The sequence below is a fragment of the Tetrao urogallus genome (assembly GCF_951394365.1).
Source record: "Tetrao urogallus genome assembly, chromosome: 1".
In the NCBI taxonomy this organism is placed as follows: domain Eukaryota; kingdom Metazoa; phylum Chordata; class Aves; order Galliformes; family Phasianidae; genus Tetrao; species Tetrao urogallus.
In genome coordinates, this window is record NC_136813.1 from 166,867,540 (window position 1) to 166,885,872 (window position 18,333).

At 35.7% G+C, this 18,333-nt stretch overlaps 1 protein-coding gene across 1 annotated transcript in view; it reads right to left on the reverse strand.

Annotated features, from left to right (window-relative positions):
* IMMP2L (inner mitochondrial membrane peptidase subunit 2) overlaps positions 1 to 15,819 on the reverse strand; it is a gene marked incomplete at both ends in the record, with an annotated part of 436,352 nt that extends 420,533 nt beyond the window's left edge. The window contains 2 exons of the mRNA XM_079549540.1: positions 8,318 to 8,421; positions 15,685 to 15,819. Coding sequence (XP_079405666.1) covers positions 8,318 to 8,421; positions 15,685 to 15,819 — 239 coding nt within the window. The remainder of the gene's footprint in view (positions 1 to 8,317; positions 8,422 to 15,684) is intronic.
* Between the last annotated feature and the right edge of the window lie 2,514 nt (positions 15,820 to 18,333).

Here is an 18,333-nt window from a genome sequence, read left to right on the forward strand (position 1 = left end):
CATACTGAAAAATCATCTGAAAATAACTGTCCATCAATACATATCATAATCAACAATACACTTTTTTGTGCCAGGACAACAATACAGATATCTATGACTTTTTTTTTTTTTTTTTTTTTTTTTTTTACGAGATGTTTTATCCTAACGATTAAAGTTGTTCAGTCTGAATTTACTTAAGGAAGTCCCTAAATGAACAACCTATACAGACTGAGCACTGGAATGATCAGCTAGCTGCTGAAATAATCATATTTCCTGCCGCTTTCAGCAATGAGAGTATGTAGAATATTTCAACGACTTGTACAACCTTTCCAGCTCTACTTACCTACAAGCAATGTCAGTCATAAGTAACCAGAAATTATTTCTCAGCTGTTGGAAATGTCCTGAGAAAAAAATACATAAAATATTTTCCTCTCAAAGTTGTCAAATTTGCTTAAGGTTAAAGGAAATTTTAAAAAGCTTAGGAAAAAAGTGTATTTCCTTTCTGTACACACTACACAAAAGGCATATCATCAGATTCTGCTCAAACTATAGCAAATTCCTAGCTTCTAAATTATACATATTTCAAAATGTAAAAGTGACATTTTTGTAAGCCGTGGCAGCTTTCAAGCTTCTTTAGCTCAACACGACCTTAGCAGGGCAGTCAGCCATCACACTGTAAGTCAGACAGTTAAAGGACCAGAGAGTTTTCCAACCAATCAAATAATGGCTGTAATTTCAGTAATATTTCAAGCAGCTGTCCATTTAGTCCCAATATCTTCAAAATACCACTGACTGTTCATGCTCAAGAACAGTTGGAAATCTACTCTATATTGTTTCCTTTTCCATTGAATACAGGCAGGTAAAAATGACTTCATTTGTCAGAATGGTGAGTAGTTGTTTTTATTCTCTTTTCACATCCTCATATGCCTGAACACTAAAAAGCAAAGTAAAAATAAATGAATCAATCAAATGAATGAATAAATAAATCAACTTGAGTTTGAGTTTGCAAATTACTGTTAACAGTCCTCCTTCAGGAGAACATATGTCCTCCTTATCTACTAATCAGCTGTTAACACTTTATCTGATCATCATGCAATTTAAAGATCACAAGAGAACCAGTTTTCTTCCCATCTTTTTTGCTTTCCAAAGAATTACATATATATATATATATAGTATATATATATATATATATATATACACACACATACACACACACATATGTGTGTATATATATATATGTATGTATGTATGTATGCTGATGAAACTTCAAGCGTACCTTGATTTACTGCTCACATCCCACTCTGGTTGAGGATTATGTAACTGCAGATCTCACTATGAGCCAAGGAAGCAAAATACTCGAAGTAAGGAAAGATCCCATGTGTAACACCTTTAGTGCTCATGCTACTGAGGCTCTTAAGGTAACAATTTCCTTCCATTTCACAAAAATGTGTCTTAGTGAAAGCTTATGTTACTTGTCTCATAAATACAATTAAAAAAAACTGCAAAAAAGCACAGAAATAGCGATTTACGTTTTTCCATCTCAGGCACTATCACAGCAATACAAAGAATCACAGAATACCCCAAGCTAGAAGGGACCTACAAGGATAATCAAGTCCAACGCCTGGCTCCATATATGAGCACCCAAAAATATCAAACCTGCATATGAGAGCATCGCAGTGCTGTCCAAATGCTTCTAAATCTCCAGCTGGCCTGAAGCCATAACCACTTCGTTGGAGAACCCATTCCAGTGAACAAAGAACTGATGAAACTTTCTCACTAGCAGTCATTAAGATTAAACTATTTTCTAACTAATAGGAATTAACATTTTATACAGAATTTTTGACAACCACACTTGTTCATAAATTTATTCAAGTTATGCTAACTAAGATTAAAAAGCTGATCCAGGTAGTGGTCACTGGTTATTAAATCTCAACATTTGCTGTTAGAGTAGATATTACTGATCTTATGGTAAGGTTCTAGCCCCACTTGTATCTTGTCAAATACTTGATGTAGACTTGATAATATTATTTGACGTGTGCTGCCAGGATAGAATGACAACTTATTCTTTTTTCATTAGCATTTTGCCACATACTGTTTTCTGCATGAATAAGACTAAATATTTGCTTTAGTCCAATCAGCTTAACTCAGTATTCAATGTAGTGGTTTTAGTAACCTGCAGTATAGGATTCTAATGGATACACTAATCAATATTCAACAAGCAATTATATTTTTCTTCATTCAACAGCAAGGTACTACCACTGAGCTAATAAAACCAAAGTCAGTCAGAATATGAAGTTCTACTGGCACTACCTATAATACACAATTCTTCCCTATCAACTAACATTTATTTCACAAATAGACCAGATCACCTGACTGACTTCCAGATCATTAACTTTTTAGAAAAGAGATCTTTCTTTTTAATTATTATAGTTGCAAAATGGCCAGTAAGAAATTTCTAAGTACTCCCATCCATATCGTGCCACTTAGTGCAAAGAATGCACCCAAACTCTCTATTGCCATGACTCCTACAACCAGTTCTTGTAAACCTATTACTTATATACATAGACTTTAAATTAAATAACCACAGATGTAACTACAATAACTTATTTTCTCCACAACTGTTTGGTTTCCACAGCACCACAATAATTGCTTACCTAAACCCATCCTAAGCACAGCATGTTATCCAAAAATATTAATTTTAAAATTGATTTTACATTATAAATACAAGATAAAACAAGTCTTCCTTTCATCAACAGTATTAACACATTCATATCTAATATGATTCTCAGTCTCAGAACAGATTGTAACACAGATAATAACAGTAAAACTACATATCTGATTTTTATCAGGAAAAGACGAGGGTTTTTTTTCTTCTAGCTGAAGGGATAGAATAGGAAAAGATTTTCAGAGGTCACTGAGGCCCAGCAAGTAAAGTGATTATTTAGCTTCTATGTCAGCACAACCTCTTTTGCAGTGTCCTGCCTGCAAGAAGATAGATGACTTGTTATAGGGACCTAAGTACAAACAAAAATAGAACAGAAATTGGAAGACTTAAGAAGGTCAAGCAGAAGTGTTCTTAAAAGATAGTTCAATATTTTAGTCAGAAGGAAGCTTTCTTAAAATTAATGCAAGAACCAGTAAATATCCACTTGTGCTATATCCGTCAGAATGTTATATGAAGTTCTTTTACAATTACAGCTACTGATTCAAATTCAAGGCAGTTCCATCAATACATACATTCTCACTGATTTTTATTTTACTAGGCTAGTCTTACTAGTGAAATTACAATTAGCTAGGACTTACAGTATGAATTGATTTTACACCCTTTGAGAACTCCTTTGCTTCTATCATCTGAACAGGTCCACATTCAGGAGGCAGTTTCTTTCCATTCAAACAAGTCTGAATAAACTTGTGGAATGACCCCATAAAATAATCATGGTAAGTCATGGTAACTACATTCTCTAGTTTCCATTTCTGAACAGATACTAGTGAGAATACAACAGCAGAGACAATTTCCATGTAGTACTTTGATTCTTCCTCTAGAATGTTGATATGCACTGGATTTTTCAAAGTACAAACACACATATAATCTGACACAAAAAATATTTAGTAATTATCAAAAGTAAGGGAGTTTACCAAAAAGCATGCAAGTAATCTTATAGTCAGTGGAAGCAGTTACAGAAGCTACTCCATATTCTTCATCACAATAGGAGATAGGAATTGAGATTTATTTTTTTAAAGCACTAAAAATTTTTCCACATCAAACTTCGATTTTGTATTTAAAGCAATTGCATTTCTGAGAATTTACAAGAAACTGATAAAATATACATTTATTTCCTTATTATTACAGCTGTCCCTAATAATATGCTTTTTAAATACACTGTCTGTTTCTAGTTTGTTGTTATAGTTCAAAACTTTAGAAGCATTTTAAAAGCACTTAAAAACATTTTAGCATGCAGAGCGCAGTGAACAAAGAGCATTGGTCCTCAAACTTTTTTGGATTACATTACCTTGGTTTTTTTTAACATATGAACACACTTTTTATATCGGAAATGGACAGATACCTGGCAACCTATCAAGCAAGCATGTTTCTGCTCTAAGTCACACCTTGTAATAAGTAGAGAAGTAGTATAGTTTCCAAAGTTTAAAATTACTATCTGCAAATACTTGCAGCTTTGAAATTTCATCAAAGTCCTTTCTGTACTGCAATCATTGAACATACTTCTTTATTAAGAACCTATTAACCAAATCCAAGCTTTCACTTAAGGAAAAAAAAAAAAAAATCATTTGAAATCTGTGAGTTAATATTGTTGTGTCTATTTCAAAAGCTTACTGCTTAATCTTTTTTTTTTTTTTTTTTTTTTTTTTTAAATATGCAACACTAATTTTGCAGTCTTCTACATGTTGCAAGAACTTCTTTCTACATTAACCTGGGAATTTTGGAATAAAAAGAAGATGATTTTACACTCAAGATACAAGGTTTTCAGTAGTGACAAGTAAAAAGGATTGCAGAGCTACAAATCCTTCCATAGCAGCATCTTTTTTCAACGTCTGCCTTTGTAAACTGGAGAAATCAAATCATCTGTAGGTTAGTTGGCAAAAACATCCATTAATAAATAATAAAAGAATATGATCGCCATTAGCATTAGAACTATAGTTGCAGCACACGTGCTCAGGACCTGCTTGAGCAGCCCACATTGTGATGCAGACTGATACAACTACAATCCAGTTGGCACTCATTTTCAGGACTAAGACATCTGCAAACCTGTAACTCGCTCTGCTATATCTGATGAAGTTCAACATATCTGTTGGGATCTACCTCAGCATAGCTGTTACAAATTAAAAAAAATGCTTATTTCACCACAAAAGCTACTGAAAGATCAAGGTCTGCCTGGCAAAGATATGTATTAATTTAACTTTTAAAGACAAACCCATGTGCCATGTGACCTTCTCCAATCACTATCTGAAAGCAAGTAAACAAATTGTCAAAACAAAGAAAATAACACACTATTAACTCTCGGTAACATACTAACGTTAAGCATTAAAGCAAGTGATTAAATTAAAGATGATGACACTCATTTTCCTCAGTTTTGAATCAGTTTAAAATTCTGAATTCAAAATTACATAACACTGAGGTCTCTTACTTCCAGTATCAACAAGCATGATTCAAGCTAAAAATGTTAACATAGAACAGCTTCTAAAAAGTTGGGATGGGATACAGACATTTATAAAATATTAAACTGCAAGTACATAAATCATCCTTTTCAACCAACTTGTTCTCTCCATTGGTTTTATCTGACTCTGATTTTATACTTTTAAGGACTAAATGCCATTCTAACCATTGTATCTAAAACCAGCTACATGCACACGCATGCACACAATGTCATTGCACACCTATGGTTGTGAAGCACAGTTACAGCTACATCACGTCAGCTGAGATGCAAAGTCAGGGATATGACTTTGATACATGATACATTTCCATAAAGATGTAGTCATAATTTAACTCCTAAGGTGGGTATAAGATACTTGGGGACAGAATGCTCACTTGTAATTCACATCAGCAAATATCTGAAATACAGATGTTTATGTTGTTTAGACAATGGAGGAAATACTTTTGGATTTCCAATCAGTATTACAACCATAATCACAGACTGACTGACGCTTTTTCTTGGGTCATCCGAAGCCACCAAGATTAACTCATCTCTTTGCAAAGGTTTGGCCAACTACTAACACTGGACTTCACTGGGTTGGGATCTCAATAGTCTGTTTTAAAAATATTCTGCTATAAAAATAGCATCCACTCAAAATGACACATTATTCCCGACAGTATGAAGAACAACTTAGATAGACCTGGTCAAGCTGTCAGCATGGAAATTCAACCTCAGCTCTTGTCCTGTAAAAGACCATCCTACCACAACATCTTTCAAAGAAAAGACGTGATAAATTACAAGCAGTCAAGTAGGTTTACATATCCATCTGCTTATTTCCATCACACCACCACCTTCTCATCCGAATTTCTGACAGGAGCAAAAAAAGCAGCATCATATCACTGTAAAATTTGACTTCCCTCTTCCTGTGTTGCCAAGATCTGCCAAATCCACTGTATGAGGATCACTAAGTAAAACTCTTGAGCATTCACAGCGTGCCCGTTCAGCACAGCGCTTCTGAAATCACAAGTAAACAATCCAAATAAAATGGGTAAAAATATTAACATATTTAATGTTTTAGCTTAATATATTTAAAACTTGTTAATAAAAGCCTTATAGAATTCAAACGTGGGTAAACAAACACATCCAGATACTTCATCCTCCAAAGACAAAGAATCACAGAATAGCTTGACAGAGACCTTAAGGATCATCCACTTCCAACCCCCCTGCCATGGTCAGGGCTGCCACCCAACTTATCAGGCTGCCCATATGACCTGGAACACCTCCAGGCAGAAGGCATCCACAGCTTCTCTGGGAAACCTGTGCCAGTGCCTCACCACCCTGTGAGGAAAGAACTTCTTCCTTATATGTAATCTGAACTTTCCCTTTTTAAGTTTAAAGCTGTTACCCTTTGTCCTGCCATTACAATTTCTGATAAAGAGTCCTTCTCCAGCTTCCTGTAGGCCCCCTTTTAGGCACTGGAAGAAGTCTTTGAAACACAGTGCAAACCTGTAAATTACAATAAGTTTTAAAATCAACTAGCAGACCAAAGCTGTCTAACAAACCTATATTAAGTATTCTAAAAGTTGTTACTGAGATATAAAGTACCCTTTCGGAAAAAATATTCAATATAGTAGTTTTTGCATTATTTAACTTCTTTTGTATTGTTCTTAAAGTGTTTTATGAATTCCATAGTTCAATTATTCAGGATACTTCATAAATTATTAAGACAAACTTAAATACAACACACAAATAACAATGCAACTTCTTCCACATGGGTGTACATGAGCTCCACCAACAGTAGGCGAGCCTTTCAAAACATTGAAAAAGGAGAAAAGAAAAACCAACGCAGTATCTAAAATAATGCTCATTGTGTCTGAACACAGAGAAAGCAATCAATGCAGCTGGTTTGGATGGTACCACAAACCTTCAAGAAGCACAAGCATGAAACTCTTCATTCTGTTTTCTGATCAAACAACAAAATGATCTCTGTTCAGTCAATTAATTATTAACCAGGTATATCCACTGTATTAAAAAGTTACTAGAGCATGATTTGGGCAGGGGAGCACACAAATATACAAATCAAATTTTACAAGCAGTCACTGACTTCAAACTGGAGTTCCTTTGCAGTAGGTGCTGAAAGTAAGAATTTGTTTGTTTTTAATTTGTAGCTAGATTATTTAAGAGAATCTTACATGCCATGCAATAAGAAAGAATATAAAATAAACATTAAGGTTTCTTAAAAATAAAAAGAACTCACTACATGAGCTCTTGCTTTAAGAATTAACAGTAAAACTATTACATGAATTACCAGTACAGTGAAGAGGTAGAAGAAAAAAAAATAGACAATTAGAATAGATATCTAACAAAAAGGAAGTCAGATAACATAGCTTTCAAAGGCAATCATTTTGCTGTATACTACATAGTGTGCATTAAAAAATTCAAAACTTTAAGCTTAAATGATTCAAGTATGCACTACGAATACTATACCACTGTGTTAGTTATTCGCACTTTGACACTCCATTTCTATCTTACATTAAGGCTGAAATGGACTTTCTGTCCTGTTAGCCTTGCATATTTTCAACAGTGAAACACTGCCACCTTTTGGCTTGATACACAGACCTCCCCCTTATAATTTTGTTTTTGTTTGGTTTTTTTTGTTTTGTTTTTTTTTTTGTTTTGTTTTTTTTTTTTTTTAACTACATTTGTCCTTTATGAAGAAGGTTAAATTATCATGACCTTTTTTTTTAAATTTGGTTCAGTAGCAAGATTTCTCCAGGGGAAAAAAAAAAAAAAAAAATACTTAATGTTAATTGGTAAGAAAACACTATTTTTCTCACAAGTATGATCACACTGCCAAACAACCTAAAAAATATACTCCATTTAGCCATATCTTTTCTCGATTTTTTCCCCTAGCATGACAGTTCTTTTTTCTTAGCAGTTTCTGCATTCAGATCACCTGTATCACACAGTATTTTTAACTGCACTCCTTTTGAGTAAAAAATTATTTTAAGTAATGCATTCTTTGACCATCTCCTGACTTTTGCAAAATCATTATAGGAATAACAACATGTTATTCAAGAAGGATGGGTTCCTTGCTCATACATATGGTATGTCAGAGATAAAATATTAAATACAAATTGTTCAATATTTATATGAAAATGTATTGAAATGTATGCAAGATTACTTACACCAATGACACAATGTCCCCACGTTGCACATCATAATTTCGAATGCTCCAATGGTTCAAGAGCACTACATCAGATGCTTGTCTTCCCCCAGGATTCAAGGAAGGCTTAGAAGGAGGAAAAGAACAGCTTTAGGTCAGCAATGCCTGTATGAACTCTACATCTAATTCATGCTCTATCAAAGGTTTAAATCCTGAAGCTATAAAAATTAGTAAAAATATGCCCGATTACTTTAAAAGGATCAAGAACGTGTTTTATTATAGTAAATACATTTCTTTACTAAATGCTATATTGAATGTCATAATCTTATGGCAAACAGTAGTCCACATCTTTCAATGTATTGCTGCATGCAAATTAAATGACACAGGACGTATATTCATGACACACTTCATGAAAAGTAGTGTTTGCCTTCACTGTCTGTGATTTAAAAGATTACAAACAAAGGAAAACTAAGAACACAAACTCCCAAGAAATAGAAACTTTCTGTAGGCATATTAATGCTCAGACTAGCAAAATGCACCAAAAAATGAAATACGTAGTTGTAGCAACGTTAATCTCCGGGCTCTTTGCAAAGGAAACAAAAAATACCTACAGCATACACTGACACTGCTAGTAAATGTGGGCCTTCCATAACAGAATCGAGAGAAGCATGAACTTCCACACAAACATATAAAGAAGTACAACTACTGAAAAAAAACAACTGAATAAGTAGTTAGTAATTAGCACAGAGTATTAGAAGATAATCAGAACCATTAAAAAAATATTTTGTGTGCTGCAGTATAACATCATTGTATTTGCTTAACTCCAGTTCTGAGCTAACTCATCAAAAACTGTAGAGAAAGGAAGTATCACAGAATCACAGAATCACAGAATTGTAGGGGTTGGAAGGGACCTCCAGAGATCATTGAGTCCAACCCCCCTGCCAAAGCAGGTTCCCTACACCAGGTCACACAGGTGGGCATCCACGCAGGGCTTGAACATCTCCAGAGAAGGAGACTCCACCACCTCCCTGGGCAGCCTGTTCCAGTGCTCCGTCACCCTCACTGTAAAGAAGTTCTTGCGCATGTTTGTGCGGAACTTCCTATGCTGCAGCTTATGTCCGTTTCCCCTTGTCCTGTCTCCACTCACCACTGAAAACAGTCTGGCCTCGCCATTCTGCCCCCCACACCTTAGATATTTATAGACCTGGATCAGGTCCCCTCTCAGTCTTCTCTTCCCAAGGCTGAACAGACCCAGTTCACTCAGCCTTTCCTCATAGGAGAGATGCTCCAGGCCCTTCACCATCTTCGTGGCCCTCCGCTGGACTCTTTCCAAGAGATCCTTGTCTTTTTTTACTGGGGAGCCCAGAACTGGACGCAGTACTCCAGATGAGTCCTCACCAGGGCAGAGTAGAGGGGGAGGATCACCTCCCTCAACCTGCTGGCCACGCTCTTTTTAATGCACCCCAGGATGCCATTGGCCCTCTTGGCTACAAGGGCACACTGCTGGCTCATGGCCAACCTGTCATCCACCAGGACACCCAGGTCCCTTTCCGCAGAGCTCCCCTCCAGCAGCTCATCCCCCAACCTGTACTGATGCATGCAATTATTCTTCCCCAGATGCAAGACTCTACACTTGCTTTTGTTAAACCTCATCCGGTTTTTTTCTGCCCAGCTCTCCAGCCTATCCAGGTCTTGCTGAATGGCAACACAGCCTTCAGGCGTGTCAGCCAATCCTCCCAACTTCGTATCATCAGCAAACTTGCTGAGGGTGGCCATTATCCCCTCATCAAGGTCATTGATGAAGATGTTGAACAAGACCGGACCCAGCACAGACCCCTGAGGAACACCGCTAGTTACAGGCCTCCAACCGGACTCTGCACCACCAACAACGACCCTCTGCGCTCTGCCAGTCAGCCAGTTCTCAACCCACCTCACTGTCCACTCATCTATCCCACACTTCCTCAGCTTTGTTATAAGGATGTCGTGGGGGACAGTATCAAATGCCTTGCTGAAATCAAGGTAGACTACATCCACTGCTCTCCCCCCATCCACCCAGCCAGAGACAACATCATAGAAGGCTACCAGGTTGGTCAAGCACGACCTCCCCCTTGTGAACCCGTGCTGACTACTTTAGACTATGGCTGAAGTAGCCATACTGTCTTCATCAATTCTGAAGGGATTATTTCAAGTGTTCCTACTACTATACAGAAAGCATAGATATCCAGACTAGTTTTGTTGGCAACATATATCTCAATCAGATTTTTCAGACATTTCAAATAAAATCATGGTACACACTGGCCAGACGATGATCTCTAAATTAGACTCCACAATTAGATGAAATATTTAATAAGGTACATTACAATCCCATGTACCACCAAATCTGATAAGAACACTGCAACTACACATCCTCTCATTCACTGACAGGAAAGTAACAAAGTTTGCCAAAATTGCATTTTTTGAAAATGAGGTTTTCAATGTTCACCTTACAGTATAAAATGTTCCTCTACCTTTGCCACCAGGCACTGACTTCTGAGATTCCCAGGTTGACTGTATTTTCAATGAGAAAACCAACCAGGGTACAGAACTGAAATTAACTTATGTCAACATATTTAATTACACAGTGTTGAATAAAACTGTGCTTCCAAACCAAGATGGATACTTAGCATTTTTTAATTAATTTTTAAGCTATTCAAAAGTGCTGATTTCTCTTTCTACCAACAGTTTCTGTTTTCTATTTTCCTTTTTCTTTCTTTCTTTTTTTTTTTTTTTTTTTTTTTTTTTGCTAGCCAGATAGGTTGATAAAGACGTATTTCAAATGGGATATGGGAAAAATGGATTTTAATATGTAACAAAAAAGTAAATGTGCCTGTAATAGACACAAACACTATGTATCATGAGGATCAAAAGCACAAATTTGCCTGGAGTGGAAGGGAAATGACAGAATATCTTCAGCTAAACCATAAAGAAGATTAGTTACATCTTCACCTGTGGACTGTAGGGCAAGTTTCTAGTGTTAAGTCTGTGGATCAGAGCAGCTCACATCCATATCCACAGAAAAATACTACAAATCTAAGCTGGAAGGACATCAACATTCTCCATTATTATATTTAGTTGAGTCTATCCATTGCAAGAGAAAAGCAGATGATAACCACAAACAGATACTGGGTTATTATTATTACAATCATGACTTTCCAAAATTATTTTCCACTTTTATAGCATCTTTCATGAAATAATAGCACCTTTGCATACAAATTAAACAATTCACAATCATACTTCACCAATGGAAGGCACACATGGTCTATAAGTTACTAATGGTATCAAAAGTTTGGCAAAGAGTCTAATCTGACAAAGTGGGAATTATACATGTGGTGTATTCCCTTAAAATAAACTCCTTGGTAAGCACAGTATTTACCTTAAAGGGCTGAGAGAGAATGTGAAAGGAAATGGAAATTTTAAACAACTTGCTCCAAAATATAACATTTTCAACAGCTGATAGATAGCAAAGATTCGCATGAGTGTTTATAAATCCTTTCAAGTAGTTATATCAACTTCATCCTACAGAGGAATACAGCATTACAGTATTGCCCTAGCAGTGGTATGCCAATTGACTCGTACTGTTCTCTGTATTTAAACAAAGGAAACATCTCGCAGTTCAAATGCGCATCGCATCATCCTTTTAATTGAAAGCACTCTAAATATAACATCATATTGCTTCCTTTTTTTTTAAACAATATCTTGCTCATGGTTTTGACTTACAAAGTGGATATCCCATCCCTTACTTATTAGAACTATGTTTGAGAGAAATATGACAATGCAGAGTAATTCGTTTTCTTTCCTACAAAGCAATACTGACCTATTCAAAATGAAACCATAAAAATACAGAAACACTACTTTGGTAGATGAAGGTATGAAAGGAAAACTAAGAGACAACTTTCACTTTTTATTCACACTCTCCAGCACTTCTCTCTAATGTAAATACGAAGTGTGAGAGGTAACATTCTCTAATACTTATTTACTAAGGTCTAGCAAAACAAAAATATAACTTCTGAAGAAGTAATCAACAGGCTCACCAGGGCTCTTTACTTTTATAAGAAATAAAATAACAGAGGGGCTTCTTCTTTTTCATAGCTCAGAGCATTATAACATGTTTACCCAAGTTCTTGGTGTAAGAGCACGCAACAAATGAGACACATAGGTCTTAATTTAGAGCTACGGCACAGAAGTCACAAAACATTCACTCTTCCCAATTACCAGCTAATCTAATGCTAAAAGCATGCAAATCAAGATCCCCAGCCATACAGTGAAGCCTCATTGGACACAAGGTTCTGTAAGTAACAGGGTAAAAGCATGCCCTTTTACAATAAATAATGATTAACTTGATAGTTGTTATGCTACTAGTGATTACAAGGTCACAACTTACTTGCTTTTAGCCTAGGGAATAGAAAGAATATTCACATAAGCTCACAGGCTTAGAGGTACAGTAATCCTAATAATAAAGTTAGGAGAAACTGCAACAGAATAATTACAGCTGCTATTATGCATAATGGAAGAATAGAATATTCAAGAGCATTTGCTCCTGAAACAAGCGTACTTTGTCTGAGATCACTGGTCAGGCTACTTGCTATAATTCTTAGTATTGAAATTTTTGTGACACAACATATATATATACCATGTATATATATATGTATATATATGTATATATATATATATATATATATACATAAAGTTGCACATACGCCACCATTTTTCATCTCACTTGAAAACAGCCCATTTCATTTAATAAATTTGGGAATTCATACATCAATAAGAGTTTCCTTTTTCCATATCGTTATATATGAAGAGCTTGTAATAATCAGAGAATCAATGCAACATAGGACAAGAAGGCATAAATGGACATCAAGGAAGGATGTTCATATAATGACAAAAATCTTTAACTGCACATCCAGAATTACAAAACATCGTCCCAAAAAATCCACAACATCAAATTAACAAATCATAATACAGTTATTTGTGTCACTTAAATTCAGTGCTGCAATTCACTTGAAACCCACTATTAAAAAAGAGCTAGATGAGCACAACAAGCTGCAAAATTCTAAGCAACCAAAAACATCTCAAGTGAGAATTAAAAGAAAACCAGCAGTTTTGGAAAGAAAATAACAGGCAATAAAGCAATGAAAAATGCTGAAATTACAAGTTTCAATCACTGTTTTTCCCTATACATTAGAATTAATACTCATATACAGTTAAGTCCACTCTAGTGATAGAATTATGTCAGGTGGCTAAAAGCACTCCAGAACGACAGATCAGCTTGAGAAAATGAAATGCCTGGTCCACCTTAAGTGTCTGGGAATAAATCATAAAACATATATACTTCCAATAGAACCTTTACGCAGAATGCTTGCCAAGGTGTCAAGAAGTACCACCACCTTCAGGAACTATGAAGCAGCAATATGGCTGCTTCAGAAAGAGGACAGAGTGAAAGAAAGGGAAAGAGCGATTTATTCCTTGCTTCTTATCACAGCTTTTAATTTCAGACTCAGCAGGAGCCACAATGGTAAGCACACAAAGTCAGCTAGACATTCGAGAGGACTATTACAAATCAAATTATTGGAAATCATACCACAATATCTTCACAATGAGACAATACAATATCATTAGAAGAATGCATTTGATGGATATATGACTACATGCTGACTGGGCTTCACTCTCCCTCGCACTCATAGCTTTCAGACACATTCAATATAGATCACCCTTCAGGGAACACAGTAAATAGATAGAATTCCAAAGTGATGACGTACTCCTTCAAGCAATTCTGCAAAAGAGGGTTATGTTCCTTATAATTATATCCTGTCAGACTTACTTAAGTGTCTAATAAATCTTGGCAAGGAAATTAGCATTTTATTAAAAGCACTAGGATGGGTGTTTTTTTTTTTTTTTTTAAATGGAAAACATCCATGCACAAAGAAGCATGTTAGATTAAAATAAACTTCTACTTCAGTGCTGCAGTCCAGAATAAAATGAGAGAGAATTCTTCAGACACTGAAAATTCATTAAAATTAGTAATATTCTATATTAGCCATACTTCAAAAGAGGAAATGTTTAGTCAAGATATATCGAAGGAAGAGCTTAGATTTTAATCATCCTCTGAATACATATCACTTTCCTCAGCCATCAGGAAGACTGTTTATCCTTTTTTAAGTTGGATAAGCAAATAACTACAGTGTTTTTCACATCTCTTATGGATAAAGAACAGTTAACCACATGCTCTTCCATGTGAGTATAGAAACAACACTCCAGAGCAATACCAGATGAACCTCTAGCATTTAAAACTTTGGCTTCAAAGGAAACATAAAACTGAGATCTCGACCAGAGTCGCTCAATAAACTTTTGGACTAGAGAAAACTTGAAAAACATCTTTCTAGCTATTGAGTTAAAACCAACCCAATAATATTCTATTTTCTGTCCATTCTTATGTCAGAGACAGAAAAAACAAAGAAAGGCAATTGAAAAAAGAATATGAAACTGTTTTTCCTGGTTTCCTATTCCTCTTCTCCTTTCTGGGGCAAATTTCTGGCTCTGCTTCTGTAATATCTTCTGAGATTCTCCTACACTTGATTGGTCATCAATGATAAACAGGTAACACTTGTGAAAAGGGAAAGCATAATGTATGTTACACCTTAGTTCTGTTCTTAGACTGTAGAATTAATGGACTATGATGATTTTACTTTGGCCTTGAGACTACCCGGGGTTTCTTGACAGAAGCTGAACACCAGACTACAGACTACTACAAAAGATTCTATGCCCACTCCATGCTTTTCTAAGATATTAAACACACGAGCAACCCCAAGCCCTAGACCAAGTTCTCTCTCAGTGAATGCTACATGTTTCAAACTTCAGCAACTGTTCTGAATTGTTATCAAACCTGTCTTTAAGGTTTTGAGCTTATCCAGAAAATCAGAAAGAAAAAAAAAAAGGCTTAGCGTCTGCTAAATAAATCCTTAGTTTCTACTAGTTGTAATGTTATGTAATTAACATTAACTAAAAAGAAATAAAGCCTCTTTATGAGTTATCAAGGTAGTTCATCGAGACAAAGAGCAATGCTCAAAAAAAGAAATCTTGATTTCTATATGACTAGGAAGATATTAAAAATGTTTTATTTACCACTACCTATTTATTTTGCTTTTACTGACACCGAATTTTGGGAAGTTTTATTCTCAAAATGTTTTCACATAATAAAAGTGTTTGTGTAACAAAGAAGAAACTAAGCAATTCTCTACTATAATTACAGTTGTTTGACACCAATTGAGAAAGCAAGATGCAAAGAAACCTACTATCAGTGGACAGTGAGTTTATAATTTCCAGACAGACAGGAGACATTTCCAACAATACCTGCATTGATGCTCCTTCCACTCTGGCTACACAGGCAACTCTATCTAGGAAGGTCACAGTTACAGGAACAGCAACAAAGAAACCTTTAAAGAAGGCTTTAAGGTATCTTCTCCCAAAACCTTGAGCCTGTGCCATAATCTGAAAAAGATTAAGGGCAGAAAAAAGTTATTATAAAACAATATTTAAGTAAGTGTTGTCTGTATTCATGGAGTGAGGAGGAGTTAAGTTATTAACTCTTAAGATCTCCCAATATCCACAGTGAGAAAATGAACGTGTACATGAGAATGAACAAGAACAGCAATCTACATTAAAAAAAAAATTCAAAAATAAAAGTCAACCATACAGAAGCAAATTTGATACTCAACATTTTCTTTTTATATAATTTGACCATTTCTTGTGATCCTCTACTAGCAGAAGTGCTCGATAAAAATGACTCAATGATAGCAGTTCAGCTAAGCAAGAAGCAAACTGACAGAATCACAAAAAATTTAACTACGCGTTTCTGAAAAAAATATTAGCTATATGGAAACAATCACAAAACATTCAATTGGAGTGCAAATTTCTGTAAATTTTCTCTCCATACACTGGTAATTACACATTCATGAACCACAAAGATTGACTGCATTATGTAAAGGAAAAGCTGAGAGTTTCCAACACAAGGGCATTTCTTTATTAAAACGTTCCATACACACAAGTCATGTATCATTTATACATTGATGGTAACTGCAAACATTTAATATCAATTCAAACTGTCACACATTTTACAGGGATACACAGTAACATAATGACACCTTATTTTCTACTACATAAAGAAATTAAAAGTATAGTGATAGACTACACAGCTATGACATAATGACACCTTACTATTCACGTCGCCATGCATTATGCTATTGGTTTTACTTAGCCCTGAACCAAAGAACATTCTTGAAAAGACAGCTCCAAAGTACACTGAAATAAAAAAGTTGCTTGATCAAGCAAGGTGAGTACTGAGGCAGTGCTGCAAAGGTACAAGCCTACTTTTCTTTACTGCAATTGCATTCATCCCCTGACAGTTACTGAGCATTTTTGGCTCAGACTGTAGCAGACCTTCCAAGATACCCTTCACGTGGGTTGGTGATGACCTGGGAGGACTTTTAAAAGAAATGATCAGTAAAAAGATGAGCTCCCCTGAGCAATTTACAAAGCGGTCAAATTGGAAATGAATTGGGCTGTTTCTAAGATTTTACTAATTGATGTGATATTTTAATTAATTAACCCCTCCATACAAGACAAGGCTGTGACAGACACCAGTGTTAGGGTATGAAAGCCATGCAGGTAGGCAATGCCTGAATGATAAGGCACAGAAACGTGCTTCAGCAGCTCTGAAAGTTCAATTTAATAAACTTATTTTATCAGAAAGACAAGATTCCTCAGTGCTGTATCATAAGAAATACAGTTCTTCACCTATTGGCAAATCCAATTTAAACCTTTGTTTCTCTCTAATGAATACCTGGTACAGACTGTAAAAGATCAGTTTGCAGAGCCCCTGCTCCCTCTATCACATCATAAATCTGACAGACAGTAATAGAAGAAAACAGACTGTGCCCTGAACTTCTGAGTCCTTCACTATGTTTAAATTCAAGGACAACAAAAAAAACAGAAATATACATAGTTTGGTTCAATCATCTTAACAGAACATTAAGAATTTCACAATACAATCATTTTTTCTCTGCTGCACTTTCAGAAATACGGAGGTAATTCATTATTTGTATGCAAGGTACAAACCTCAAATTATTCTGATGAAATACTACTGAAAGCAGTATTTCTGCCATAGATATGGCTACTTAACTCTACAAAGCATTACACTTTGGAAAGCCAGTTCTACAAAATAACGCATCAGCATATTCCTCACTTGAATTCTTTATAGATACTAATAGCTTTGCAATGACAAGATCTGTCTTCTAAAAGACTGGAACACCCTTAGTATTATTACTGACATTCACCTTCACAACATTTGAAGTTCCTTTTTTTTTTTTTTTTTAAAGCTGGAAGTATTTCACTGTCACCTATAACTTTTGCTAACAGAAGCTGAACTGTTGCAAGAGAGCTCTGAGCTCCCTTACACGTGCGGCAAGTGAGGTGCAGACTCCCTTGCTGATGCAGAACAAAGGACCTTTATTGTAGGTGCTTACAACCCTTTATACTCACACAACAACTGGTCAGATGTAGGATCCAGGTGCCTTGTGTGTGTTTACATCTGGCTCAAGTTACTGCTGAGCTTCTGTACTCATTAGCAGATAACGACTTTCTTTGTTCCACATCTCCCCCTTCTCTATTAATAAAAAAAGAAGCGCAGTTCAGAAACATTCCTAAAACTAACTGAACTAAAATTAACACACTGAATAAACAATGGGTTCTTTATAGAGTACAAACAATAGTCCATTTCAACCAATCCTAACGATTCCAATTCTTATGACTCCTTGGTGATGCAGTCCACAAGTGAAGTGTGTTTTGTCCCATCTTGTTGGTGAGAATCCAAACCACTGATGAAAGTGCTGTGATCATGTTACAGCAGATGATGAGACGGATGGCCAGACCCATTCTGCTGGTATCCATCTAGGACCTGTTCCTGTTAAGGCACAAGCATAGCCTCGGCCCCACATTATCACT